At 43.2% G+C, this 27,710-nt stretch overlaps 1 protein-coding gene across 2 annotated transcripts; it reads right to left on the bottom strand.

Annotated features, from left to right (window-relative positions):
- Positions 1-335: 335 nt before the first annotated feature.
- On the bottom strand, positions 336-27,621 carry LOC137353355 (BTB/POZ domain-containing protein KCTD5-like). Of its 2 annotated transcripts, none has more exons than XM_068019523.1 (6): positions 27,445-27,621; positions 20,318-20,426; positions 10,640-10,731; positions 8,794-8,889; positions 7,953-8,078; positions 336-3,422 (listed from the first exon to the last, which is right to left on the bottom strand). In XM_068019523.1, exons 1-6 carry the CDS (start codon positions 27,592-27,594, stop codon positions 3,393-3,395), a joined length of 603 nt encoding a protein of 200 aa, XP_067875624.1. In that variant the 5' UTR covers positions 27,595-27,621; the 3' UTR covers positions 336-3,392. The 2 variants fall into 2 exon arrangements, with proteins under 2 accessions (XP_067875624.1, XP_067875625.1); XM_068019524.1 differs by lacking the exon at positions 336-3,422 and adding an exon at positions 3,449-7,048.
- Between the last annotated feature and the right edge of the window lie 89 nt (positions 27,622-27,710).

Genomic DNA, 27,710 nt, shown 5'->3' with positions numbered 1-27,710 from the left:
AGGAACAGTGGAGTAGCAGAGAGATCTGGGTGCCCATGTGCACCATCACTAAAAGCTGATGCACAGGCACAAAACAAACCCAATAAAGCTAATGAAAATTTGGCCTTTACCTCCAAAGCAAGAGGTAATTGCATTTATGAAGCACCTTGCACTCCCTTGGACTCATCAATGCACTTCACAAACAATGAATTACTTCTAAAGTGGAGTGATTATTATTATGTAGGCAAACAGTAGCCAAGCTGCATATTGCAAGGTCCAAACAGGAAGGAGATAAATGCCCACCTAATCTAATTTGGTGGAATTGGTGGAGGAATAAATGTTGACTAGGACAACAGTTTGAGATACCAGTAGCTTTATTCAACTCAGTTACAAATAAACAGAACAGTAGCATAAAGGAATGCATGTTTCCTCAGCTAAGTGGATGACAGCCAGTTTGGTCAAACAGCTCACCGACAAAAGATTCCCATCAATAGAGAACTCATGCAAGCGCCCCGGACGATTTAGACAGCACCAACACTTGTGTCTTCAGGAAATCTCTCCAAGTGGAGTGTTGGTGTTCAGACAACTGCTCAACTTTGGAAAATCAGAGCCAGCTACTCTTACTGCCGACACTCATTTTAACTTTTGACTTGACCATCAGGATTTTAAAAATGCTGGAAATACACAACAGCTGATGGAAGAGAAAGCTCACACGATACTTACGGATGAGAAAAGCCATCCAATCAATTATAATTCATCCATGATACCAGTTTTCTCCTCCACCACTCTACAGGGAAGTCCATTCCAAGTGCTGATCATTCTTTTGAAGAACTCCTCAGGTCAATACTTTTAATAGTTTGAACCTGCCATATGCCACAGTATTATTCTAGATTAGCCTTTCCATACCATTACCTTAATATTCCTCCATAAGTTCCCCTCTCAAACATCTTCTTTCCAGATAACTCCCTGAATACTCATGATTTTGAGTTTAGTCATCCTTTATGTCTTTTCAAATTATAAGTACACAACGCCATGGGTTTAACCAGTCACCTCACTTCCTTCAAGATGGTTAGTGAACCAAGATCATCCCTGCCTAAAGCCCTGTTGACTGCTATTTACTGGGTTGTTTTCATACAGCTAATCCTTAGGTTTACTTCTAATAATTAGTTCCATTGCGATACCTTAGCAAAATTAATTGGTCCACAGTTCTTTGGGTCTGTTTTGTCACCCTCTTTGAAATTGGGCACTGCGCATTAGCCCATTTCTATATTTACTAGCACTTTCCAGAGTCAGATTCCACCTACTCCTTCTTAATAATGGTCAGTGCCTCATAAATATCCTCCCTTGTCTCTCTCAGCTGTCTAGGATAACTAGCATACATCCGATGGAATATATTTGTCTCAAGTCCGTCCAGTTTGTCTAAGACTTCCATCTGATTTATATTGGAGTCTTAAATTATACTTTGGTTCTATTTTTGGAGAGGGGAGGGCAGGAGGGCATGCTGTTCACTTGTGAGCACTTTGAGGAAGTCATCAGTCCTTGTGCTCATCAGTTTCAAGCTCATGTGCATCTCCCCACTTCTCTGACAGCCTCTTACTACTGCAGCCCAGAAAGGTTTTTAATGTTATGCTATGCCCCAGCAGCCATGTTTTTTTCCAGGTGCTACCACTTCCATTGTACAATTTCCAACTCATCTACAAACAAGTAAAAAATAGACACTGCTTCTTGTAGCTTTTATTGCATAGAAGTAGGCTGGTTTTTCCCCAAATTATATTGGAGTGAGTCTCCCATTAACAATAACATTCCTGTTCTCACGCACTGAACTGCAATCGATCCTACTCCTTGTGTTAAAACAGGTCAGCATTTCTCAGGGGGGTGGGGGGTGGGAGGGGGGGGGGGGGAGGGGAGACGCACTCTCTGTTTTGATGAAGCTTTCCACCCAAAGAGGGTGCCAACCCTCCAGGATTGTCTTGGAGTTTCCAGGAATTAAAGATTCACCTCCAGGACACTGCTGCGAGCAACACCAGGAGAAAAAAAAATTACCGGCATTGCTAATATTGTGCTTTTTTCCATTTTTCATTGGACACTTTTGTTCATTCGTTATAAAAATATTGCAGTTGGGAGGAGTAGGCTGTTTAGAATGGGTGAGGTGGGTGGTCATGTGATGGAATCTCCAGGAATACGTCCAAATAAAGTTGGCACTCTAACACCAAAAACTTTAACCGGACTTTCTACAGATGCTGACTAGCCTGCGTATTTCCGGCATTTTCTTTCTCCGTTATAAATGTACAGCATATCCAGTTTTTCCACTTTTACTTGTAGCATGTGTGACATGATGTCTTGCCAACAGAAGTATTCAAACCACTCAGCTCTGATGCATGTAAGGACTGAAAATGAGCTTTTTCGCACCCATTTTAAATCGTCCTAGTGGAGCGAACAAAGGCTCTGGGTGTGCGAGAATAGGATGCACGTTTTAAAACTCTCCGATGCGCGAGACACATACTGGCTTTAACAGCCTCGTTTCATTAAAAACAAAATCTGAATTTCCATTAAAAAAATTAAAGGACCAATGAGTTAAAATGTATTTCCAAACAATATTTATCCATATAACTGTTATATTATCAATGCTATCTCCACATTTAAATAGCTGGTAACTCAACCTAAACCCATAGAAACTCAGCCACCTCAAAACTATATATATTTTTTTTTTTAAAAAGAGTTCACTATAGATTAATCTTACCTTTTGTTGTAACTAAAGCTAAAATGTACCAAAAATTCTTGTTTAAAAAGTTAACATTTTCAAGTACACGCCCCAGTCCCAGCACCACAACTACTCAAAGCTTTGGCCCCGACCATCTGTAAACAAAAACACAAAACCCGGGGAGAAGACAATGGCATCTTGTTAATATTCACTTGCTCTAAGGTGTCTACATTGATAACATGCATTGCAGACCTCGAAATGGCGGCTGAGGCATCCAAAGATTTGCCTGATGAGGCGGAGAGGTCCAATAGTGTTACCGCCATAAATTATCCCCCTTAAAAAATAAATTAGCTGCCGTTATCCTGCCAGCATCAGAAACGCCTTTAGTTCAAAAGTGCCTCGATGCCCTTTTTGTAAGGAATCTCCAGCCTTCTGCAACCAACACAGAAAAGAAACGTATCCCCAAGGAAGGCTGCAGTGCCGAGTTTGCGGGATCTGAGCCCGCGCCTGTCCTCTTAAACACGAAGAGGAAAGAGAATCCACATTTAACAATCAAAAGGAGAGTTTAAAAGAAATAAAATTGCAGAAACTGTTGTATGTGTCCTGCTATGGCTTTTGGTGTTGTGATATGCTGCAGAGTTCCACATCGTCCGTAGAGTGGGCTACGCATCATTTATAAAAAGGGAAGAAAAGGCGGGTTGAATGCATCCTCTCACATTGTTGAGCCTTTTGCTTGTAAAAGCTGTGGGAGGGAAGTCAGAAAAAACGTTTTTAAATGCTGACACCAATAGAAAATTTTTTTTTAGATGTTTGGTTCACAGCCTTTGCTTATTAATCAGGTGATCAGTTAAGAAACAGAAAGTATCGTCTCAGTGGCTTTCCTCCAATATTTTTCCCTCCCCTTTTTTAGATTCAGACATTATTTCCAGTGCTAGGGAAAGGGAATAGCAGGCAGATAACCCCCCTTTTGCATGAACCTTTTCCATGGCCTCTGGCAGAGCTGCTCTATACCCACCCACACTAAGCAAAAAGCAGACAAAGTTAATTCATCTGTTGATTGTCTGGCTCAGTTACGGGGGAGCACCTTACCCTCGCTCCACAACAGGAGTGAGGAATTTTCAGGGGGAAATATCTCATCATCATCCCAGGCAAACCTAAACCCAAGAAATACAACTAAACACTTACATACTGAAAGCAGTGTCTTCAGTACTGGGACCCAATGCAGGGAAAAAGGAGGAACTGTCTGATGGTACTTTTTAAGGGGAAGAAAATTTTTTTTTAAATTTCATTCCACCAGCAAACCAAAACTTGTGGGGGGGGAAAAAAAAAAAAGATATATATAAATAATCCCAGCCTGGGCTTGTTGGGTTGAATCGCCCATTTCTGTGTCGTAATTATTTTGTAATTATAGATGGAGAAAACTTAAAAGCAGAGATCTGGGCATACATGTGAACTTTAAATCCAGCAGTGTCACATCAGAGGTTTTTCCAGTTTCCCTTGGTCCCAGGGAGATATGAAACCATCCACACATAACATTTTTGCGATTTATCCTGTAATGTCGCCCCACATCCAGTTAGGGTTTAAAAACAGGAAGTGCTAGAAATACTCAGCAGATCAGGCAGCATGTACTTTTTGGGAGGAATGTTACTCCCACTGCCTCATATCTACTCGTGTGGCAGTCGGATCCAGGGATGTAACTATGAAACATCCTCATGATCTTGGACTGGTTATCCATCTGACACATGTGTGCTCCTTCTCTCTACAGAGGCAGACTGAGTTAACACTAGGTGGGGCAAACTTTGGCTGCTTTATAATATATTAGGCAAAACATACAGGACAATGAGTGAGATGAGAGTCACTTGCTATAGTCGGTAACTACTTCTGCTACATTAAGCACGGTTACAATAACAAGGAACATGCAACGCTACTTCACTTTGGTGGATTGTCTTGTGTTCTGTAAAAGCAACAACTACCTCGCCCTAAAACTCTGATGCACTGCACTGAGCAGGCACCACTACATTTGCAGACTTCCTGCTGCTCAATGGACATCTGATGGCTGAGTTCTCATTTTTAAAAGTTTCTCAAAGATCAAAAATGGATTAAGGGCTATAGACTGAACATGAAAGTGGGATTAGGCTGGATAGCTCTTTTTCTGCCAGCACAGACGTGATGGGCTGAACAGCCTCCTTTACTGCCTTAAATTTTTCCATGTTTTTAACCAACTTCCCATTTGGACTGTAGATCCAGAACCCAACAGGGGCTGGGTTGAGAAGTCAATGCTTTCAGGCATGATGTCGCTGAAGAAAATATATCCCAACATAGCTTGCGTTCAAATGCTCTCCAAAAAGGCGGCCAAAGAATCCCAAACCATGATTTAGCCCATTCCCCTTTCACCTCCATCTTCCTGAAGAGCTGAACCTACTGGCCTGTTACAGGCACTTTCAAGTGACAAGCGTACAAGACTGTAACCAAATCATGTTTCTCATCCATTTATTAGGAGAAAACAAAATTCTATGAATAGTTAAACAATTGTTTAGGTAGGTAAATAGAAATTTTACACAAATAATTTTCTGTAAAAATATAAGGCATGCACTTAAAGTACCAGTCACTCACAGAGCACCCACCCTAGCTGCACTGTCTGACCAGTCCAAACATACACAAACTTATCAGCTGTTCATTCTCCATTGTAAGAGTACCAACAGGCAACTATAGAGAGATGGAAAGTAAGAGCCATACACAGATAGGAGGGAGGAAATAAAAAGAATGACAGAGAAAAAGAGAAATGGCGAAGGGACAGACGTACACACAAAAAACAAACACATACTAAAGGTCAAATGAACACACACACACACACACAAGGGGCAGGTGCAAACACAAGGGACATAAGCACACAGAGGACAGCACTCCTATTTAAAGCCAGACACACACATACACAAATGATTCTGCGAAAACAAGAGAGAGCCATCTGCACAAGTGCCCATGAGAGGGGCACACAAATGCCACGTGTGGTCAGTCCACCTATACGCAATCAAGAGCCACCAACACATACACTATGGATCACATGAACGCAAGACAGTTGCATGTCTACATGCGGCCATGAGGGTGGGGGAAGCAGGCATGTGACAGGGATGCATACAAGAGGTGCAGGTGGAGAGCAGTGAGGCAATGACACGATTTAAACACAAGGATGAGAATTTTAAATTGGAGACACTGTGGACAAGCAACAAGGACAAGAGTGATGCATGAGCAGGGCTTAGCAAAGGTTATGATACAAGCAGAAGAGTTTTGAATGAGTTGAAATTTACCAAAGATAAAGGATGAAGGCTGACCTGGACAGCATCAGAATAGCCAATTCTGTAGACGACAACATAGAGAAGAATTTCAGCGATAAATGGACTGAGGCAGGGATAAGAAGTTGGAAGCATGGCCTTTATGACAGAGCATACAGGTTGGAAGCTCAGCTCAGGAATAGGCAGATTGTGAACAGTCTAGTTAAGGTGAAACAATGACAGGAGGGGATAGATTTGGTGGCAGGAGCACGGGGTTTGTGGAAGGGGCTGAAGATGATGACTGCAGTCTTCCCAATGTTTAACTGAAGGACAATACAGATGTAGTGGAGGGGTTAAAAGAAGTGATGGTGAAGTACAGCTAGATAGCCTAGGCATCCATGTGGAATCGGATGATATCAAGGTGCAGCTTATAGAGGTGACCAAGGACATACCCTTGGTGACTCTGGAGGTAATGGTGTAGAAGGAGGAAGAGAAGCTGCTGCCCGATACCTATACGATTGCAGCCAACATATAAAAGTGAAACTAAGCATGGGCAATCCCTTTCAATAGGACAATGAAGGAAAGACATTGGAGGAGATTGACTGTGGAAAAGGTTGACACCTAAACAGAGGGGCGTGCTCACATAAATGAGAGAGGCGCATCTGCGTGCTTACATATATAAACAAAGCACACAAGGTGCATGTACACACCCACAAAAGACACAGTCACACATTCAAACATACGCAAAAGACACATGCAAGTGCACACAAGATGACACATGCATGAACACACAGACAGGTGGAGGAACTTACATACACACTAAGTGCCACACACGCAGCCAAAAGATCTACTCATTCACTCTGAGGCTAGACCAGGTCTTCTTTTAAACATGGCATATTTTTATAAAATTTACAACACAACATCAATGCTGAAATGATCCCACCACCAGCTCATTCTAAATCACTACCAGTTCTCACCACCATGTACGTGAGTTACATTTTATTCCCCGTCATTCACATCACAATCAGCTTCCTCTTCCTCGCCCTTTGTCCAGCATGCAGCATGCACAAGGGGTCAAATGTTAAACAGAAAAGAGTGGCTAAAGATATAGAAACAATAACACTTGTAAAATGTTTTGCAGTTTTAAATCAGAACAGGTACACTTTTTTTTTTAAACCAAGTAGCTCAGCGGTTCACAGTCACTCTGTTGAATTCTGTGAATGGAGAACTGGGAGGCCGAGACTCAATGCAGAGCTGCCACGACTTAACATGCAACTTTGGAAATGGTATGGGGAATAGCAGCCCGTTATTGGGGTCAGTCAATGACAGGTTAAAAAAAAAAAGCAACACAAAGGTTTACTTTTCACTCACCAACAGAAGGAGCATAAGAAACAGGAGCAGGAGTAGACCATTCGGCCCCTCGAGCCTGCTCCGCCATTCAATAAGATCATGGCTGAGCTTTTCTAAATCAACTCCCCTTTCCCGCCCTATCCACATATGCCTCGATTCCTGGAACATTTCAGGATAAAGCTTGTATTACCTTAAAATACTCAACTAGAATACTTAGTTACTGCTAAGGTTAGATTGCTCTCATACTCTGCAGTATGAGATACATAGCTCAACAGTGACACCTTGGGACAGAGCATCAAGGTCAGAGTGAACTCACAGTACCTCGCACCCAGGACATGGGATTGTAAGTCTGCATGACTCAGAGGGTCACTGACAGAAAGATAGAGAGAAATGCCTCGTGCCATCTTTCACTTTGAGACTCACGAAGCAGGTCTCCACCCAGTAGCACCATGCTGCCGAGAAAGCCGCTGAACAACTTGAGAATTAAATCACGACACATCACCATATATAAAAGATTACCCAGACCATCATTGTATCGGACTACAACTGCATCATGTTTACAACAAATTAATTGCACACAAGCCAGTTTAAATGGTTGCACATCACCCCACATCTCTGCCCAGCTGGAATCTCACACAACACATATACCTCACCTTAGCTTTCCGGCTCGGTTCACAGCTTATCCCATTGGTGGTGTTATGCAGCTCCTTGGAAACAACACATAGAAACTCGGCCTGGTCCTCATTCCCATAGTTGTAGGAAGATCCAATGCTGACCAACTGCAACAACAACAACGATGTACATTTATACAGCAGCTTTGATGTAGAAGAAATCCCACTGTGCTCCAGAGGGGCTCGGACAAAATGGGCTCTAAACCAAAGAGATGGACGTTAGAAGCAGTTATTGAAGGCTTGGTCAAAGAGCTTAGTTTTAAGAAGGATCTTAAAGAGGAGGGAGGTGGACAGACAAGAGTTAGGGAAGGAACTGAGGAAGGTGGATGAGCAGACAGGTTTAGGGAAAACTCCTGACAATGACACCCAGACAGCTGCCAATAGGTCAAAGGAAGGAATGATATACAGGAGGCCATAGTCAAAGGGATGGCGATGAAGAGGGTTACACAAAGATATATAGAAGTTGAAAAATGGCAACAGGCTATTGGATCCAACCAGGTTGTATCAATGCATACCCTGTACTCGAGAAAATAGACCTAATCCCAGTTGCCTGACATGGTACCAAATCCCTTTAATCCCTTTTCTTTCATCCACCACTCCAATCTGATCTTTGTGACTCAACCATTAACTCTAGAAGTGAATTCCACAGCCTCCCAGCTATCGTGCCCTGTGCTAAATGTCACAGGGATTCTCTTTATTTTGGGGAGGGTCGGGGAGCAGGGGGTGCCCAGGGAAAATATTGAGGTACAGCGCCTTTGTGTTATTATGCTCCGCTTTCAAGCATTCTTGACACAAAACTGCAGACAGATTCACCCAGCCTCACCTGTTCAAACTTCCAGCCATCAGACATGGTAGAAACCATCTGGGTCAACTCTTCCTCCTGACATTGAAGAACTCGGTAAACATGTTTTGTGGGAACCTGTAGAAATGCAAGAACAAGGACTGTAGTTAGCCTCTCCCAATCAAACCTCACACGTAGTAATTCACTTTATCTGGTCCACACTGATACAGTCTTTTTTTAAATTATAATTATGGTAAACCCTCATTATAACAATTGTTTTGGTTACCAGCCTAAACCTGCTTTCCAAGAGTGCAATGAATTTCTTGGTCAATTGCCTAAGCTCCTCTGTGTGCGTTCTAATGGAACAGATTCCCTCCTGTATAAATGGGAAATCATTCTTGTAAGACAGCACTTTCAAGGAGATTAGCTATAAACAGAGCAATTAGAGCGCTGTCTTAATTGAATACAGCACTTATTCCTGCAGAATGCAACACACCAGGGACTCACCAATAACTCAGTAATTTATTTTACCACATGCATTGAATTTCAAGACATTAAACCAGTTTCCCATGCTAACCGCCACAGAAATATACAATCTGCATACAAGTAACCAGATTTTATCACACAGTACACTCACTATAGTCAACCCACAGTCCCATTTTATACAGAGGCATTTCAAAGGAAAGGCAATCTCTGATTTTTTTTTCCTTTTAAAAAGTAACTAATTTCTCAGATGGGTGAAAGATCACATGGGACAAAGATTTATCAAAAAGCAAGGGGAGATTAAATCAGAAGTTAAACAAAATCCTGATCCACATGTTGGCAATGTCACTTTGTATTTCATTGGGTTTTAACTGCACTATTGTTACATATACTGCCCCGTCCCCATGAACAAGTTTGCACACCAATTAAGGAATTTAATTCTTCCTGCTATCACTGCATCCGGCTTTCGAGTAACACTGTTGGTTAGGAGCATAGGAACACTTAAGCTGACATGAAATTCCTTACTATTCTAAGAGGCATCGGCCTGCCTTATCTTTAATTAAAATTTTCCATTTATCTACTGTGTGCACTTGTGTCCACCATGCTCCAGATGTTACATCTCAATGCATCACGGTTCAGACGTCAGTTGTTACAAGTGAAAAAAACAATTCAAGAGTCAGTCGTTGTAAATTTAAGGCGTGGTCAAATAGCCCTCAAAAGTATAACATTTGTAAACGATCTTATTTACGGAGCACTTCAGCTGCAGGCTTGTACAGGCCACATTAGCAGTCAAACATTACAACATGCACTAGATGTCTGGCACAGTTTTGTTTAAATTTTAATTCAAACTGTCAACTTATCCTGTAAACTAGCAGAGGGAGGAATTTAATACCAGCAAATTAGGCATGCAAAACCTGCTGACTCACAGTGTAGCCTGTTTTTAAATCAAATGTTGGTGTCTCTACGTTAACCCCGGGTGGTGTTACCATCAACTGCCCGACCTGGCATCAATATCTGAGCTCCCCTGGTGGTTCAGTTGGTAACCGTGCCAACTGGTGGGGAAAAGATCCAGGAAAATGTAAGGTTTGACCTCGATGTGTGTCTATTTAGCTGAGCCATGTCACAGCTGTGATTGGCCTTCGCATCCCTGGACTAGGAAAGTAGGGAGAAAAATAAAATGATAGAGGGGTTCCTGTTGCTATTTCGTGACATCTGCTAGAAAAAGCAACTGTGAAGTCATAGGCTAAGGCTCAATCAGTAAGCTCACATCTGAAGAATGGTCTCAGGAGAAAGTACCACTTAACATCAACTTTGAGAGGAGACAAAAATAAAGCGGACGGTAAAAGTATGCAATACTTCTCTATTCCTTCCTACCCATCCCACCCGATAGTATACCCCTCCTTACCTGTGTGGGTTTACAGTCTCGCTCTTTGATCTTCTCTTTCACTAATTTAATGAGAGGTGCTATGTTGTAAAACTCAGCTTCTTCTAGAACCCCTGCAACAGAGAAACATTACAAATGCTGTGGTCCACATAAGCTAGTGCAAACATGTGCATTGGATAAAGGGGAACCAACCGTTGGATGTACTGTACTTAGATTTCCAGAGGCATTTGATAAGGTGCCACATCAAAGGTTATTGCAGAAAATAAAAGCTCATGGTGTAGGGGGTAATATATTGGCATGGACAGAAGATTGGTTAACTAATAGGAAACAGAGAATAGGCATAAATGGGTCATTTTCTGGTGGCAAGATGTAACGAGTGGTGTGCCACAGGGATCTGTGCTGGGGCTTCAACGTTTTACAATTTATATACATGAATTAGATGAAGGGACAGAAGGTATGGTTGCTAAATTTGCTGATGACACAAAGATAGGTAGGAAAGTAACTTGTGAAGAGGACATAAGGAAGCTACAAAGAGATATAGATAGGTTGAGTAAGCAAAGACCTGGCAAATGGAGAATAATGTGGGAAAGTGGGAAATTGTCCACTTTGGCAGGAAGAATAAAAAAGCATATGATCTAAATGGTGAGAAATTGCAGAGCTGAGATGCAGAGGGATCTGGGTGTCCTAGTGCATGAATTGCAAATACAGCACGGAATTAGGAAAGCTAATAGAATGTTATCATTTTTCGCAAGGGGAATTGAATACAAAAGTAGGGAGGTTATGCTTCAGCTATACAGGGCATTGGTGAGACCACATCTGGAGTACTGTGTACAGTACTGGTCTCCTTATTTAAGGAAGGATGTAAATGCATTGGAGGCAGTACAGAAAAGGTTCATTAGACTAATACCTGGAATGGGTTGGCTGTCTTACGAGGGAAGATCGGACAAGCTAGGCTTGTATCCACTGGAGTTTAGAAGAGTAAGAGGCGACTTGATTGAAACATGTAAGATCCTAAGGGGTTTTGACAGGGCGGATGTGGAAAGGATGTTTCACCTTGTGGGAGAATCTCAAACTGGGGGTCACTGTTTAAAAATAAGAGGTCGCCCATTTAAGACAGAAATGAAGAGAAATTTTTTCTCAGACGATGGTGAGTCTTTGGAATTCTCTTCCTCATAAGGCAGTGGAAGTAGTGTCTTTGAAAATTTTTAAGGCAGAGGTAGATAGATTCTTGATAAGCAAGGGGTTGGAAGGTTATCAGAGGTAAGTGGAAGTGTGGAGTAATCAGTTCAGCCATGAACTTACTGAATGGCAGAGCAGACATGAGGGGTCGAGTGGCCTGCTCCTAATTCGTATGTAGGTGTCAATGTGATTCACTGCAACCCTGGCAGTTATACAGGGGACGCAAGACCATCTGAAGCTATCCTTTCCAAATCCTTGGCATACTTAATTTTAGTACTGACAATTAAACTAATTTTCCTATAATTTCCAACCCTGACCTCATTCGTCCCTGCTTTAAAATAACACTAGCCAACTGTATCCGATACCAACATGTATTTATATAACACATTTAATGTAGTAACACATCCCAAGGTGCTTCATGGGAATCTTGTCAAACAAAATTTGACACTGAGCCACACAAGGAGATTAGAAATAAAAACAGAAAATGCTGGAAATATTCAGCAAGTCTGACAGCAGCTGTGGACAGAGAAACAATTAACGTTTCAGGTCGATGACCCTTCATCAGAACTGAGGCCAATGAAGAGTATGGGGAGCTTTCAGTGTCAGCATTACAATGGGCAGTGCAAAAGGAAGACTTGTGTGCTAGCCACACATTGAAGCACAGGCTAGCATTACAACTGATAAATTTCTTAATTGCACTGACGTGGCTGTGAAACACTAAGCATCGAGATCTCCTTAGGAAGATAAAGAGGAAGTCTCACTCAAGTGCCAGATGCTTTCTAATGAATAGTTGAGACGGAGCAGGGTTGGGGGGGGAGGGGGGGGGGGAAAAAGGGGGAGGGAGTGGGGGCCAGGGGCGGTGGTCAACAGTATACGTTGGCAATGTGCCTTCTCAAGCACAGCTGCCATGCACCACAGGGAGAAATATAGAGACTATGCCCCTGTAAAAAAAACAGCTGACCTGGGTTGGTTACTTATGAAACAAAGTAGATTTTGTTAATCTTTCAACTGGGACAAAATAATGTCCTTTAACAAAAGACAACTATTAGCGGATGTATGCACCATCCATTGTGGGCTTGAGTCATTCAGAATTTCTGGGCTGTACTGATCTAACTAATCTCAATGGGGCAGTGATTGAGAAACTGACCCAGGACAGGGAAGGGGTATTAACCAGGATTCCTGCTCCTCACTGTGATACAGTGAGCCCTGCTGGAAAGTGTAAGTTTCTACATCAAGTAAAGACGACTGAACTCAATAAGGATACTCTCCACAGTCAAACAGCCTGCAGGCTAGGCCTGGCATGACGGATGGCCAACTTGGCCGAGATACCAGATGCCAGTGAAAGGGAAAGAATAACAAAAATAAAACTGAAAACCTACAAGGTTACTCATTCAGTTCTGCAGCTGAGCAAAGTTTATAGAGGAATAATAGGGAAAAGAAAGATTAAATTACATAAAATTTACAGAATGCACAGAAACAGGCCATTCTGCCCAATTGGTCCATGCCATTATTTATGCTCCACACAAGCCTCCTGCCACCCTACTTTATCTAATCCTATCAGTATATCCGTCTAATCCTTTTCTCTCACACATGAATCTAGCTGCCCCTTAAATGTATCAATGCTATTCACCTCAACTATACCGTGTGGCAGTGAGTACCACATTCTAACGACTCTCTGGGTAAGGTTTCTCCTGAACTCCTTATTCAAAATATTCGGGCTTTCCTTTAATACAAATCAAACCTTGGTGCCCTATCTCAGAAGAAAATCAACTAACTCCCTTCAACTAATGCTCATCTCTAGTCCAAGCAAGCTGCCAGATGTCTCCACATTTACTGCCAGATGTCTCCACATTTACAAGCAGACAGAACCCTCTTAGCAGACATAAAATGGCTCCTCTCGACAAGCTGCACATTTCAAAATATATGGGGAGACAGAAACCTACGTCATCAGGTAACTCATTGGAGAGCTGAGCAGGCACACCATCATCAAAATATCAGTATTGATGAGATTCTGATCACATGATGAATTTATATAATGCAAATAAAGACTACACTTAGCCCTCCTACTAGTTACCCCTATGCAACTCTTGTGGATAAGACAAAAGGATTGCTGGAAGTGGGGTGGTGGAGCACAAACAGAAAGAATGGTGATAAAAAAACAAAGCACAGATTGCTTAACAGAGATCAGAAAATGAATCTTCGTACAACCAAGCTAGTTCTTTCACCAGAACAATTGAAGATGCACTGACAAACTTTTAGAAGAGCAGAATTTTGCCTTACATAATTGATCAACTACACCTCCTGAGCTTCTCGGCGTAACCCAACATCACGTCTCCTCTCTCCCTTCCTCCAGAAACACATCCAATTGACTCTTGAAACAATTATACCATCCATTTCAATGCTTTTTCCTGGTACTTGCTCCGGAACTCAATTACAAAATCGAAACACTGCAAATGATGAAAATCTGAAATAAAAGACAAAATTCTTAAAATATTCAGGTCAGGCAGCATCTATGGAGAGGGAAACAGAGTTAACGTTTCAGGTCAATGCCCTTTCCACCACCAACCTGAAACATTAACTCGGGTTCTGGCTCCACAGATGTTGTTTCACCTGAATATTTCCAGAATTTTCTCTCTTTTTGTTTATTCGTTCAGGGGATGTGAGCCAGCATTTGTTGCCCGTCCCTAATTTCCTTGAGGTGGTGGTGGTGGTGAACCTCATTCTTGAACTACTGCAATCCATGCAACCCACAGTGCTGTTCCGGAGACAGTTTCAGGTTTTTTGACCCACTGACAGTGAAGGAACGGTGATATATTTCCAAGACAGGATGGTGTGTGGCTTGGAGGAGAACTTACAGGGGGTGGTGTTCCCATGCGTATGCTGCCCTTGTCCTTCTGGGTGGTAGAGATCAGGGGTTGGAAGATGCCGAAGGAAGCTTAGCGAGTTGCTGCAGAGCCTCTTGTAGATGGTACCCACTGCTGCCACTGCACACTGGTGGTGGCAGCAGTGAATATTTAAGGTTCCATAGCTCTATTGCATGACTTCCCTGCTTTAGCAATGAATTTGTACTTTTGTATTTGAATTCTTCCCCATCGTGAACAATTTGCTTCAATCAGTTGTCTATAATTCTATTCATAATCTTGAAAACTTCAATTAGGTTGTCTAAATCTCCTCCTTCCAAAGGAAGGACATGACGTAAATTCACCAGCATGAATTAGCCAGTAATGGTAGAATAAATGATATATACTGGATTAATAGTGGAATTGGTTGGTTGTTCAACCTTGCCCGTCTAAGAGCGAAGTCCAAAGTACGGAAAGTCCTCATCAGAGAACTCCTCTTTGCTGACGATGCTGCTTTAACATCTCACACTGAAGAATGCCTGCAGAGTCTCATCGACAGGTTTGCGTCTGCCTGCAATGAATTTGGCCTAACCATCAGCCTCAAGAAAACGAACATCATGGGGCAGGATGTCAGAAATGCTCCATCCATCAATATTGGCGACCACGCTCTGGAAGTGGTTCAAGAGTTCACCTACCTAGGCTCAACTATCACCAGTAACCTGTCTCTAGATGCAGAAATCAACAAGCGCATGGGTAAGGCTTCCACTGCTATGTTCAGACTGGCCAAGAGAGTGTGGAAAAATGGCGCACTGACACGGAACACAAAAGTCCGAGTGTATCAGGCCTGTGTCCTCAGTACCTTGCTCTACGGCAGCGAGGCCTGGACAACGTATGCCAGCCAAGAGCGACGTCTCAATTCATTCCATCTTCGCTGCCTTCGGAGAATACTTGGCATCAGGTGGCAGGACTATATCTCCAACACAGAAGTCCTTGAAGCGGCCAACATCCCCAGCTTATACACACTACTGAGTCAGCGGCGCTTGAGATGGCTTGGCCATGTGAGCCGCATGGAAGATGGCAGGATCCCCAAAGACACATTGTACAGCGAGCTCGCCACTGGTATCAGAACCACCGGCCGTCCATGTCTCCGTTATAAAGACGTCTGCAAACGCGACATGAAATCGTGTGACATTGATCACAAGTCGTGGGAGTCAGTTGCCAGCATTCGCCAGAGCTGGCGGGCAGCCATAAAGACAGGGCTAAATTGTGGCGAGTCGAAGAGACTTAGTAGTTGGCAGGAAAAAAGACAGAGGCGCAAGGGGAGAGCCAACTGTGCAACAGCCCCAACAAACAAATTTCTCTGCAGCACCTGTGGAAGAGCCTGTCACTCCAGAATTGGCCTTTATAGCCACTCCAGGTGCTGCTTCACAAACCACTGACCACCTCCAGGCGCGTATCCATTGTCTCTCGAGATAAGGAGGCCCAAAAGAAAAGAAATAGTGGAATGGAGAAGGTTAAGAGGAGATTTAATTAAGCTTTTTAAAATTGTGAAGAGTTTTGATACAATGAATAAGGAAAGACCATTTCCTCTGGATGGAGAATGAGACAAAATGTCAATGCTTTAACACCGAGGAAAGCAGTGGGAGGTTTTTCTTTAGAGAGATTTGTCAGACATAAAATGGTTTGCCACAAGAAGTGTTTGAGGGTGAATTTTTAAGGGTGAATTTGATAGATATATGAGAGAAAGGAAGATACAAGGCCATAGGAAGAGATTGAAGCAGTGGGATTAGCTTTTGATTGCTTCAACAAGGGGCTACCAGAGACGTGGTGGGCCAATGACCTTCTTCTGAGCTCCAATAGTTTACAGCTCAACAAGCACAACCTCCTTAATCTTTCTTCGCAACTTAAACCCTCAATACCCCAAATCATCATTCTTTATTCTGACCCAAAAAACGCGACTGTTGGACCCTTGTTAAATGAGAACTCGAAGAAAGCCCCAAAAACCAAATAGCAGAACTTTATTCCCAAATCTCTATCAACAACTTGCACTTATGTAGCACCTTTACCACAGTAAAATGTCCCAAGGTGTTTCACAAGAGCATTATCGAACAAAATGCAACACCGAGTCACATAAGGAGGTAGTAAGACAGATGGCCAAAAGCTTAGTCAAGGAGATATGTTTCAAGGAGCGTCTTAAAGGAGGAGAGGGAGGTGGATAGGCAGAGAGGTTTAGGAAAGGAATTCCAGAGCTTAGGGCTGAGGCAGCTGAAGGCACACCTGTCAATACTGGAGCGATGAAAGCTAGGATGTGCAAGAGGCCAGAATTGGAGGAGTGCCGAGATCTTGGAGGGTTAGAGGAGATTACAGAGATACAGAGGAGCGAGGCATGGAGGGATTTGAAAATGAGGCTGAGAATTTTAAAATTGAAGCACTGCCGGTTCCGAAGCCAGTCAGTGAGCACAGAGTTTGTTACGGACACCACTGAACTTGGTTAAACAGGGGTCTTCTACTGTCCCTCAGTAATAAAGGGTATCACAATTACTTGATACCCTGACAATAAATGTTAATGTTCCCTTTCGCAGTTTTTATTGGTTTTCACGTTGCCAGAATTTTTCACTTCATGGAACTGCTGTTAAAGAAAGGTACAACTGAATGACAACCAGCCAAATATTTTACAAATAGACACAAGATATTTGGGCCCTGGAAAAGGCCTAGTCCAACAAGCTTTCAGATCAAACCCACCCACCGACCCATTTTCGTGTCATATCCTCTCTCTCTGCAGGTAATTGTCTCTTGAATTCTGTTGCAAAGACCTTCCCTGGGAATGTGCTCACCAAAATGTTATTCTTTGTGTGAAAATTCTATACTCAAGTGCTCTGCCTTTTTACACTTGAGCAGCTGCTGCAAACCATTTAACTGAAATCCTTTTGCTCTCGAGTGGTAGTCCTACACTAATGATCCATCTTTTACCGAAAGCCATGAAGAAAAGTCAGGATGAAGACCTGCCTGCTCATCAATAATTTCACATTTAAATGATAGTCAGTCTTTATTAAAAGATTTCATCATGGTTAAAAGAACTAAATCCGCTTTGCTCCAAACATAGCTGACCCACTTTAAGAGTGCTGTTAGTCTTTTGAGTTTGTGAGGAAGAAACAGGACGTGCGACCAAGCAACTCTTCAGGGATATCTGCTCTATGACCCACTGGGGCAAATAAAAACAATACTGTGGTAGATGGATTTCAATGCAGGTAAGTGAGAGGTCAGCCACTTTGGATCAAAAAGGATCGATCTGAAGATTTTTTTAAATGGTGAAAAGATAGGACAGCAAAGGTCCAAAGAGATTTAGGGGCTCATGTACACAGATCACTATAATAAAGTGGTCAGATACAAAAAAGGCTAATGGGATGTTAGCTTTTATATCTAGAGGGCTAGAATAGAGAGAAGTTTTGCTAGAGCTATACAAGCCCTGGTGAGACTACATTTGGGAGTTGTATAGAGTGTTCTGGGCACTGCACATTAGAAAGGATGTACTGGCCTTAGAAAGAGTGCAGCGCAGATCCATCAAAATGTTACCAGGGCTCCATAGGTTTCATTGAGGGAAGATTACATAACCTAGGCTTTTGTTCTCTGAACTAAAGGTGGTTAAGGGATGTAATAAAAGCAAAATACAGCAGATATCAGAAATCTGAAATAAAAACCAAAAAGTACTGGTAAATACTCAGCAGGTCTGGCAGCATCTGTGGAGAGAGAAGCAAAGTTAACATTTCATGTCAGTGACCTTTCATCAGAACTGGCAAAAGTTAGAAATGTGATGGGTTTTAAGGAAACCTTAAGGGGGTGGGGCAAAGAGAACACAAGGGAAGGTGCTGATAGGACACAGGGTCACAGAATAGCTGACAAGGAAGTCATTGGGCAAAGGCAAAGAGTGTGTTAATAGTGTGGTGAAAGGCAAAGCGTTAATGCCGAGGGGGTGTTAAATGACAGAATAATGAAAGCCCTAGCCTAAAGCACAAACATAAAAAACAGTGGACAGGCACATGGTAAAAAAAAATGGAATGATGAAACAAAATGAAATAAAAAGTAAAAATAAAAATGAAAAAGGGGGGCCAGTCATGCGCTAACGCTTTGTCTTTCACCACACTATTAACACACTCTTTGCCTCTGCCCTATGACCTCCTTGTTATTCTGAGACCCTATGTCCTATCAACACCTTCCATTTTGTTCTCTTTTGACCTACCCCCACTTTATTTGCTTAAAATCTATTACATGTCTAACTTTTGCCAGTTCTGATGAAAAATCACTGACCTGAAGCGTTAACCGTCTGTGGAGAGAGAAGTAAAGTTAAGGGATGATTTGATTGAGATTTTTAGGATTTTGGAAGGAATTGATAGAGTAGACAGGGCAACTTTTTCCACTGGTGGGATGTCTAGGACAAGGAGACATAATCTTAAAATCAGAGCCAGGCCATTGTTAAGAAAGTGCTTCTATATTTTTGGTTATGTTTCTGTTTTTGAGGACTTATATTTAAATTGTGAAGATGGATTCATTGGAAGGCTGAAGATTTCATAGAAGCTGGACTTTGTTTTGTTGTTGACAGTTCATTGAAAGGACACTGAGATGTTATTTAAAAACAGCCTTGCTGGAGGTCATGCAATAAACAACAGAAACCTTCGTGACCTGGGAAAGATGTTTACAGAGAAGTGACAGGTCAAGATTTATAAGGGTCAGGAGGCGTGACTCTTGATATATTGTTTTTGGTTTCACTTTGGAGAGTGTGTTGGGTGTGAACTGCTTTGAAGAGAGCTGGAGAAAACCAGCCAAGAGAATGGCCACCATTATCTCACCCTCTGAGAATTTACTGAGAATCTAATGTAAGAAATAGAGGAACTGATGCTGTATTTCTCCTGGAAAGCCTGCCAAACTGATCCTCAACTTCACCCGAAAAGAACTGCTCTAGAAAGAACCCAGTCACAGCCGTCTACGCGTATTTGGCACTCCAGACCAAAAAGGGACAACTGACATCTTTCCATATCTTCTCTTTTTTTCTTCAAGAATTAGCAAGTATTTGGCCGAAGTATTCCTTTTTGTCTATTTTTGTAACAGACCTCTGCAGAGAGAATTCCTGTATTTTTTCAGTGTGTGTGTGTGTGGAATTTAAAAAGAGGAAATTTCATATTTCAATCTGCGTGTTTATGCTTTGCTTCGTTACTGGTTAAGTCTTGTTTCATAATAAACTGATAATTTTGTTTATTAAAGATACCTGGTTGGTGTATTTTAATCTGGGATAAAGAGTAGAGTATATGATTGACTGCATCGGTAACTGGGTAAACATTTTAAAAAATATATGTTGTGACCTGTGGAGAAGCAGAACTAGAAAAGACAGTGCACTCCTCCCGTATCGGTCGTAACACCATTCAGGAGACACGTTAGGAAACACCTCTTCATGCGAAGGGTGGTAGAAGTATGGAACTCTCTCCCATGAAAAGCAGTCAAAGCTAGCTCAATTAATAATTTTAAATCCGAGATTGATAGACTTTTGCTAGCCACGGGTATAAAAGGATATGCAGCCAAAATGGGTAAACAGATTTAAGATACTGCCATGATCTCAATGAATAAAGGCTCAAGGGGCCCACTCCTGTTCCAGTGTTCCCAAGTGTACAAGTCAAACTAACCAACTTACCTTCCTCTGCCAGCTCCTTGTTGATCACAAGTTTGCCATGTCGGAGATAGTTCAATATGGGCCCGAAGTATGTGGGATCCCGGTCAATCAGGTACGCTCCCGTCTGGTCCTGTGGAACAAAGTCACTGGTTTACTATTTTTTGAAGACACAGCCCACCCAAAGGTAAGAGGGTGGCACATAAATCTGCCCTGGCATGCAGTAATGGACACAATCTTGTACAATTCCCTACCCACTGGAGACATCTTGGATGCACAAGCATGGAAGATGTGTAGCAGAGGTTCCCCAACAGGGAACACAGTGCTGTTACTAGACATATTGACTGTACTGACACCAATAACTATAGACAAACAAAAAAAAAGTTAAGCCAGCACACAACAATGTTATGTACTATGCCTCGCATGATACAGGTTTAGCAAAAGAAAGTAACACAGCAGAGACTTACCAATACTGCAGAAATTCCATTATACAGCTGATTTCTGGTAAACAGGCGCTCTGAATTTCAAGGCTCTAAACCCGTTCCCTATCCAAACAACCACAGTAACATACAATCTGGAAAGAGCAGGAGGGAGTGGGACAAATGAGTAGCTCTTGTAAACAGTCGGCACAGACACAATGGGCCAAATGGCCCCCTTCCGTGCTGTAAGATTCCATCTGAATAAAACTATACAACTAACCAGATTTTACCACTCAGTACATTATAGACAGAACATGGTCCAATTTTACACAGAGAAGTGGTACATTTAAAAGTGGAGGCAATCTGTGAAGACCCTTCAAGGAATTAACTTCAAGACGCTACTAGCGAATCATCACACAGGCAAAAATAATTAATCAGCTCATCTTTTTATTCCGAAGTGCAACAAAACTTCAATCCAGGATTTAGGCAAACTCATTCTATATTTTCTCAAGATTTAGTTTAGTTTCGAGATACAGCACTGAAACAGGCCCTTCGGCCCACCGAGTCTGTGCCGACCATCAACCACCCATTTATACTAATCCTACACTAATCCCATATTCCTACCACATCCCCACCTGTCCCTATATTTCCCTACCACCTACCTATACTAGGGGCAAATTATAATGGCCAATTTACCTACCAACCTGCAAGTCTTTTGGCTTGTGGGAGGAAACTGGAGCACCCGGAGAAAACTCACGCAGACACAGGGAGAACTTGCAAACTCCACACAGGCAGTACCCAGAATTGAACCCGGGTCACTGGAGCTGTGAGGCTGCGGTGCTAACCACTGCGCCACTGTGCCGCTACATTTCCTGCCCTGCCCCCATTCACAAACCTTCACACCAATTAATGAATTCAGTTCTTCCCACTATTGCAAGAGCTGGGCCTTCAAGTTAGAATCATGCAGCCCAGGAGGCCATTCAGCCCATCATGCCACTGCTGGCTCTATGGGAGTGTTATCCAACTGATTTCACTCCCCTGCTCTTTTCCCACTATCATTTTATGCAATGTGTCACCTTTGGTGCTCTTGATTCATCGCCACAAACTGCCCCCAAAACAATCACCAACTGCACATCAACCTTGTTTTACTCAGCTCAAAAATGCGCTCTGATCCCCAGGGTGGAATCTATAAATATGCTGCCGGGTGTTTCTCAGTTAAGATGAACGTAGCCAGAAATTTTACACCTGCCACTTAAGTTTTACTAAAATCCTAGCAATAACATAATCCAGCTGCTTGCCAGCATCTAACACCAGGCTTAGGAACAACATCAAGAGTCTGTTAGGAAAGAGAGCAGAGAAGGAGCTCAGTGTTAGCTTTAAAAATTTATCAGCTGAAGTCTCCCAAGTCACAGTAGTCTGCGTTCAAGCCTTCTCCAAGACTTGAGCTCATATTGAGGCCGTCACTCAAGTGACAGAGATCGTGGAAGATGAGCTGTTAAACCAAAACCCCATCTAACCATTCAGATGGATGTAAAAGAATCCCACAGGTGCTATTCAAAGTCATCGTAGTTTTCCTGATAGCCTGGCCAATCCTTGACTTTATAGCACCAAAAAACAGATTAACCAATCATTCACCTTATTTGCTATTGTGGAAGCTGGCTATGCATGAATTTGCAGTTGCATTTACCTATTCTAGACTTAATGATTACAATTCCCAAGGATGTGAAAGGGGCTACATGAATACAAGATTGTTTGTGCATAGAAATATTTTTCAAGAGCAATGAAGATCAAAAAGCTTCAGCCCCTTCAATGATGCAGGATTGGGGGTGGGGTTCAGGGTCAAGGGTCAGCAGTCCAGGCCAGAAAGTCCCAACTTCAATTTCTCATCAATGCTGAATTGATGGATCTCAGTTGGGGAACCACAATTAGTCTCGATGCCTATGAGCAAGGGAAGGGAAAGAAAACGGCCTTTGGTGGAAAGCACACATTTATGGACTTCACATGAAGGGCAGGAGCGAGCTAGAGCTCTGATGCCTTCTGCAGTCGAATGCCCATCAACACTGACTATCCAGGTGCACAAATGAAGAGTTGTGAAAGACTGGATGGCTGACGGCTCCACTGAAACTTACAGTACAGAAGGTGGTCATTCAACCCTTTGTGTTTGTGCTGGCTCTTTGAAAGAGCAGTCCTGCTCAGCCCCAAATCCACTCTTTTTGTCAGTAACCCTGTCAGCCTCTCCTGCAGGTACCTGTCCAATTCCCTTTAAAAATTATTTATGGAATCAGCTTCCACCACCTTTTCAGGCTGAGCATTCCAGATTCCGACAACTCCGAGTGCAGCGGAACTAAATCCCAGCAAAGGTCACTGAATTCATGAAAGGAGAGAAAACTGAAGGGAATTATTTGGGGGGAAATCAAGGAAAAGTACAATGAACCTTATAGACCCAGGATGCCAGAACTTGTCACAGAGTTGAGCTGTTTTGATACACAGCCAGGCTAAATTCACATCATTAAAAACTCCACACATGGAACGTCAACACCACAGATGTTTTGATTCTTGAGCTGTTTTTTGGCAGTACGCCCGAGAATTCCAACGAACAGCTTCAAATTTTCAGATGCTTGGTGAGTCCCAATGCACATACTGTATCACAGATTTCCCAACAACTTGTATTTATTCTTTTCTTTTCTTTCTTTTGGGCCTCCTTATCTCGAGAGACAATGGATACGCGCCTGGAGGTGGTCAGTGGTTTGTGAAGCAGCGCCTGGAGTGGCTATAAAGGCCAATTCTGGAGTGACAGGCTCTTCCACAGGTGCTGCAGAGAAATTTGTTTGTTGGGGCTGTTGCACAGTTGGCTCTCCCCTTGCGCCTCTGTCTTTTTTCCTGCCAACTACTAAGTCTCTTCGACTCGCCACAATTTAGCCCTGTATCCCTGTATGTGAGTCCCAATGCACATACTGTATCACAGATTTCCCAACAACTTGTATTTATATTGCACTGCTAAAGCAGTAAAATGTCCCAAGGCGCTTCACAGAAACATAATCAGACAAAATGTGATACCGAGCCTTTTAAGGAGATATTAGGGCAGGTGACCAAAAGCTTGGTCAAAGAGGTAGGTTTTAGGAAGAGTCTTAAGGGAGGAAAGAGAGGCTGAGAGGTCGAAGGAGGGAATTTCAGAGCTCAGAGGCTAGACAGCTGATGGCACAGCCACCAATGATGGTGCAAAGGCTGAAGAAAGCTACACAAACAGGGAGGGGCAAGGCCATGGAGGGATCTGAACAAAAGGATGAGAATTTTAAATTCGCGCTGGACAGGGAGCTACCCAGGATCATAGGAAATAGCAGAAGGAGTAGACCATTCAGCCCATCGAGCCTGTTCCACCATTCAAACTGATCATGGCTAATCATCTACCTCAACGCCATTTTTCCCCACTATCCCCATATCCTTTGTTGTCACTAGTATCCAGAAGTGGGCTGCACAGTGGTTAGCACCGCAGCCTCACAGCTCCAGCGGGTTCGATTCTGGGTACTGCCTGTGCAGAGTTTGCAAGTTCTCCCCGTGACCGCGTGGGTTTCCTCCCACAGCCAAAGACTTGCAGGTTGATAGGTAAATTGGCCATTATAAATTGCCCCTAGAATAGGTAGGTGGTAGGGGAATTGAGGGAAGGTGGGGATGTGGTAGGAATATGGGATTAATGTAGGATTAGTATAAATAGGTGGTTGATGGTTGGCACAGGCTCGGTGGGCCGAAAGGCCTGTTTCAGTGCTGTATCTCTAAATAAATAAAATAAAAATCGATTTCTGTCTTGAACATACTAAATGATTGAGCTTCCACAGCCCTCTGGGTTAGAGAATTCCAAAGATACACCACCCTCTCAGTAAAGAAATTCCTCCTCAATTCAATCTTAAATGGCCTGCCCCTTATGCTGAGACTGTGTCCCTGGTTCTAGTCTCACCAGCCAGAGGAAACATCCTATCTACATCTACCCTGTCACTCCTGGAAGTATTTTGTAAGTTTCAATGAGATCATCTCTCATTCTTCGAAACTCTAGAGAACACAGGCCCAGTTTCTGCAGTCTCTCCTCATAAATCCTGCCATCCCAGGGATTAGTCTGGTGAACCTCTACTGCACTCCCTCTATGGCAAGTATATCCTTCCTTAAATAAGGAGACAAAACTGTACACAATATTCCAGGTGCAGTCTCACCAAGGCTTTATACAATTGCAGCAATACATCTTTACTCCTGTACTCAAATCCCCTTGCAATGAAGGCCAACATACCATTTGCCTTCTTAATTGCTTGCTGCACCTACATATTAACTTTTAGTAACTCCTGAACAAGGACACGCAGGTCACTTTGGACATCAACACTTCCCAACCTCTCACCATTTAAGAAATACTCTGCCTTTCTGCTTTTTCGACCAAAGTGGATCACTTCACACTTATACTCCATTTACCATGTTCTTGCCCAAAGGCACGGATGAGAGATTCAGGGTGCACAGTTTCAAAATAAGGGGTCTTCCTTTTAAGATGAGGAGGAATTTCTTCTCTCAAGGAGTTGTTAATCTTTGAAATTCTCTACCCCAGAGAGCAGCAGAGACTGGGTTGGGTCATTGAATATATTCAAGGCTTAGACAGATTTTTGATCTAAAAGGGAGTCAAGAGTTATCAGAGGGGGAGGGGGGAAAGGGGGTCAAGCAGGAAAGTGGAGCTAAGGTCACAATCAGATCAGCCGTGATCTTATGGTGGAACAGGCTCAAATGGTCCACTCCTGCTCCTATTTCTTATGATTCACAGATGAGCTGAGACAGGGCTGGAGACGGGCGACGTTACAGAGGTGGAAGTAGTTGGACTTAGTGATGGAGAGGATATGGGGCACGAAGCTCAACTCTGGATCCAATAGGATGCCAAGGCTGTGACTATGAATTTTATTAAAGGCGGAACAGGCTCAAGGGGCCAAATGGCCTACTCCTGCTCCTATTTCTGATGTTATTAGAGGGTCTGAGGCAGCACAATGGCATCCCAGGCAAGTGGTCTTCCTTACAAATCCCAACGCATCTTGGGCTACTGATATTATTTCACATGTTGGTAAGAAGGCATATTTTAGCCACACACAGTCATACATTAAGAAGCAACGAAGAGAGGCAGTAGCGAAGAGCCAGACTTGTCAAAATTCCATTAAACCTTGACGCAGTTAAGAAACCAAATATGAAAAACAGGCAATGTGATCCAAGATTAATTTGATCCTTGAAGAGATAGGTCAAAATAATAGAAGGCAATACTAGGTTCTTAAAGTTACAGTTCTTTCGTAGGAAAGTAATAATTTTAATTGCCTGGCAGCTGTGGGGACTCCACATCCCCAAGCTAGGAAGGCGAAAGATGAAAAAAATAGCCTGAGGGTTCCTATACCTAGTTGCTCTCCAATAAATTTTGCCATAGAGTACATGTAGGTGTCAGGTAAACAGGAACAGCAGGCTGTTCAGCCCCTCAAGCCCGTTCCACCATTCAGTTAGATCATGGTTGATCTGTATCTTAGCTCCACTGATTTGGTTCCATATCTCTTGATACCCTCACCTGACAAAAATCTGTCAAATTCAGTTTGGAAATTTTCACTCTGGGCGACACGGTATTTCCTCAACAGCCTACTGACACTCGCCATCTAGAATAACCATTCAGAAGGCATCCATGGTACTGGGCTCCAGGCATGGAAGTCTTCGCCTGCTTGCCAGACTTTCCACGTTTCCCCCTCAACCCACCTCTGCTGTCATCATTCACACCTCCTCTGGACCCACTTTTTTGATTCTTTACTTGCACCACGACCACCCCTTTTTGCCTTGTGGCATCTTCCCTTTAATCATTTAATCTCTCCTGCCCTCCATCCCATCACAGACCTTTGTTCTCTTCCTGCCCCCTTTCTCTGCCGCTGTTCGTGCTTAAGAATGGCTAAATCTCTACCATCTTCCAGTTCTGACAAAAATCATCAAACCGGAAATGTTAGCATCTGTGCTGAGAGCAACAGAGTTGAGCATTTACAGCATTTGGTTTATTTTTCAGAATTCCATCATCCGCAGTATTTTATGCTTGCTCTTATTCCTAACATACTCTTCGCCTATAGTAATAAACAAACAATCACCTCTGAGTCAGAAGGTTGTGGGTTCCAGGACTTGGGCACAAAAATCAAGGCTGGCACTCAGCGCAGTACCGAGGGAGTGCTACTTTGTCAGAGGCGCTGTCTTTTGGATAAGACCTTAAACCAAGGTCCTGTCTACCCTCACAGGTGGACGTAAAAGATCCCATGGCACGGTTTCAAAGTAGAGTAGGGGAGTTCCCTACAGTGTCCTGGCTAACAGTCATCAACAGAATAGATCACATTGCTGTTTGTGTGAGCTTACTGTGCACAAATTGTGTTCCTACATTTCAACAGTGACTACACTTCAAAAAAAAAGTATTTAACTGACTGTGAAGCGCTTTGGGATGACAAGTGGTTGTGAAAGGTGTTATATAAATGCACTTTTTTTTACACTGACCTCCCTGTTTCAATGGTGAACCTATATCAGCATTTCTTCTTGAGTTTAAGCTGGGCTTTTTGGTCACTGATAGTTTCGTGACCCGAGCGTACGAGGGTTCTCCAACGCCCCCTACCCCCCACGTCCTGAGTCTCCCCACCCACCCCAAGCCCCCGGCCTGGCCAGGTTACCCCGGGCCTACACTCCCCGCCTCTGGGCACGCTCACTCACCCGGTCCGATAGCAGCTCCCCCTCCTCCTGGCACAAGCGGTACAGGAACGACTTCTCTTCGCGGCATAGGGTCTGTCGGGTAGTCAAGAAGTGAGTTCCTCCGACATTGAGCCGAACCCACTTACTATTCGGCTCCTTCCCCTCCGCCATCTTCAGCTGCCATCTGCTGCCCCGCCCCCTCCGCACTGCGCGTGCGGGCCACTTGCCCCGCCCCATTTCCGCTCACGTCGTAGCGTTGCCGCGCTGCTCCCTGGGAGTTGTAGTCA

The sequence above is a fragment of the Heterodontus francisci genome, chromosome 41 (assembly GCF_036365525.1).
Source record: "Heterodontus francisci isolate sHetFra1 chromosome 41, sHetFra1.hap1, whole genome shotgun sequence".
Classification (NCBI taxonomy): domain Eukaryota; kingdom Metazoa; phylum Chordata; class Chondrichthyes; order Heterodontiformes; family Heterodontidae; genus Heterodontus; species Heterodontus francisci.
The sequence above is the reverse complement of the archived record's forward strand: the minus strand, read 5'-3'. Positions and strand labels throughout refer to the sequence as shown.

What these genes read in the sequence shown, in the direction of transcription:
- LOC137353355 (XM_068019523.1), bottom strand. Translation starts at nt 27,594, where the DNA reads ATGGCGGAGGGGAAGGAGCCGAATAGTAAGTGGGTTCGGCTCAATGTC. An exon ending in GGGAGCTGCTATCGGACCGG is followed by an intron (nt 20,427 to 27,444) that starts GTGAGTGAGCGT and finishes TTTGTTCCACAG; the next exon opens with GACCAGACGGGAGCGTACCT. An exon ending in CAAGGAGCTGGCAGAGGAAG is followed by an intron (nt 10,732 to 20,317) that starts GTAAGTTGGTTA and finishes TCTCTGTTGCAG; the next exon opens with GGGTTCTAGAAGAAGCTGAG.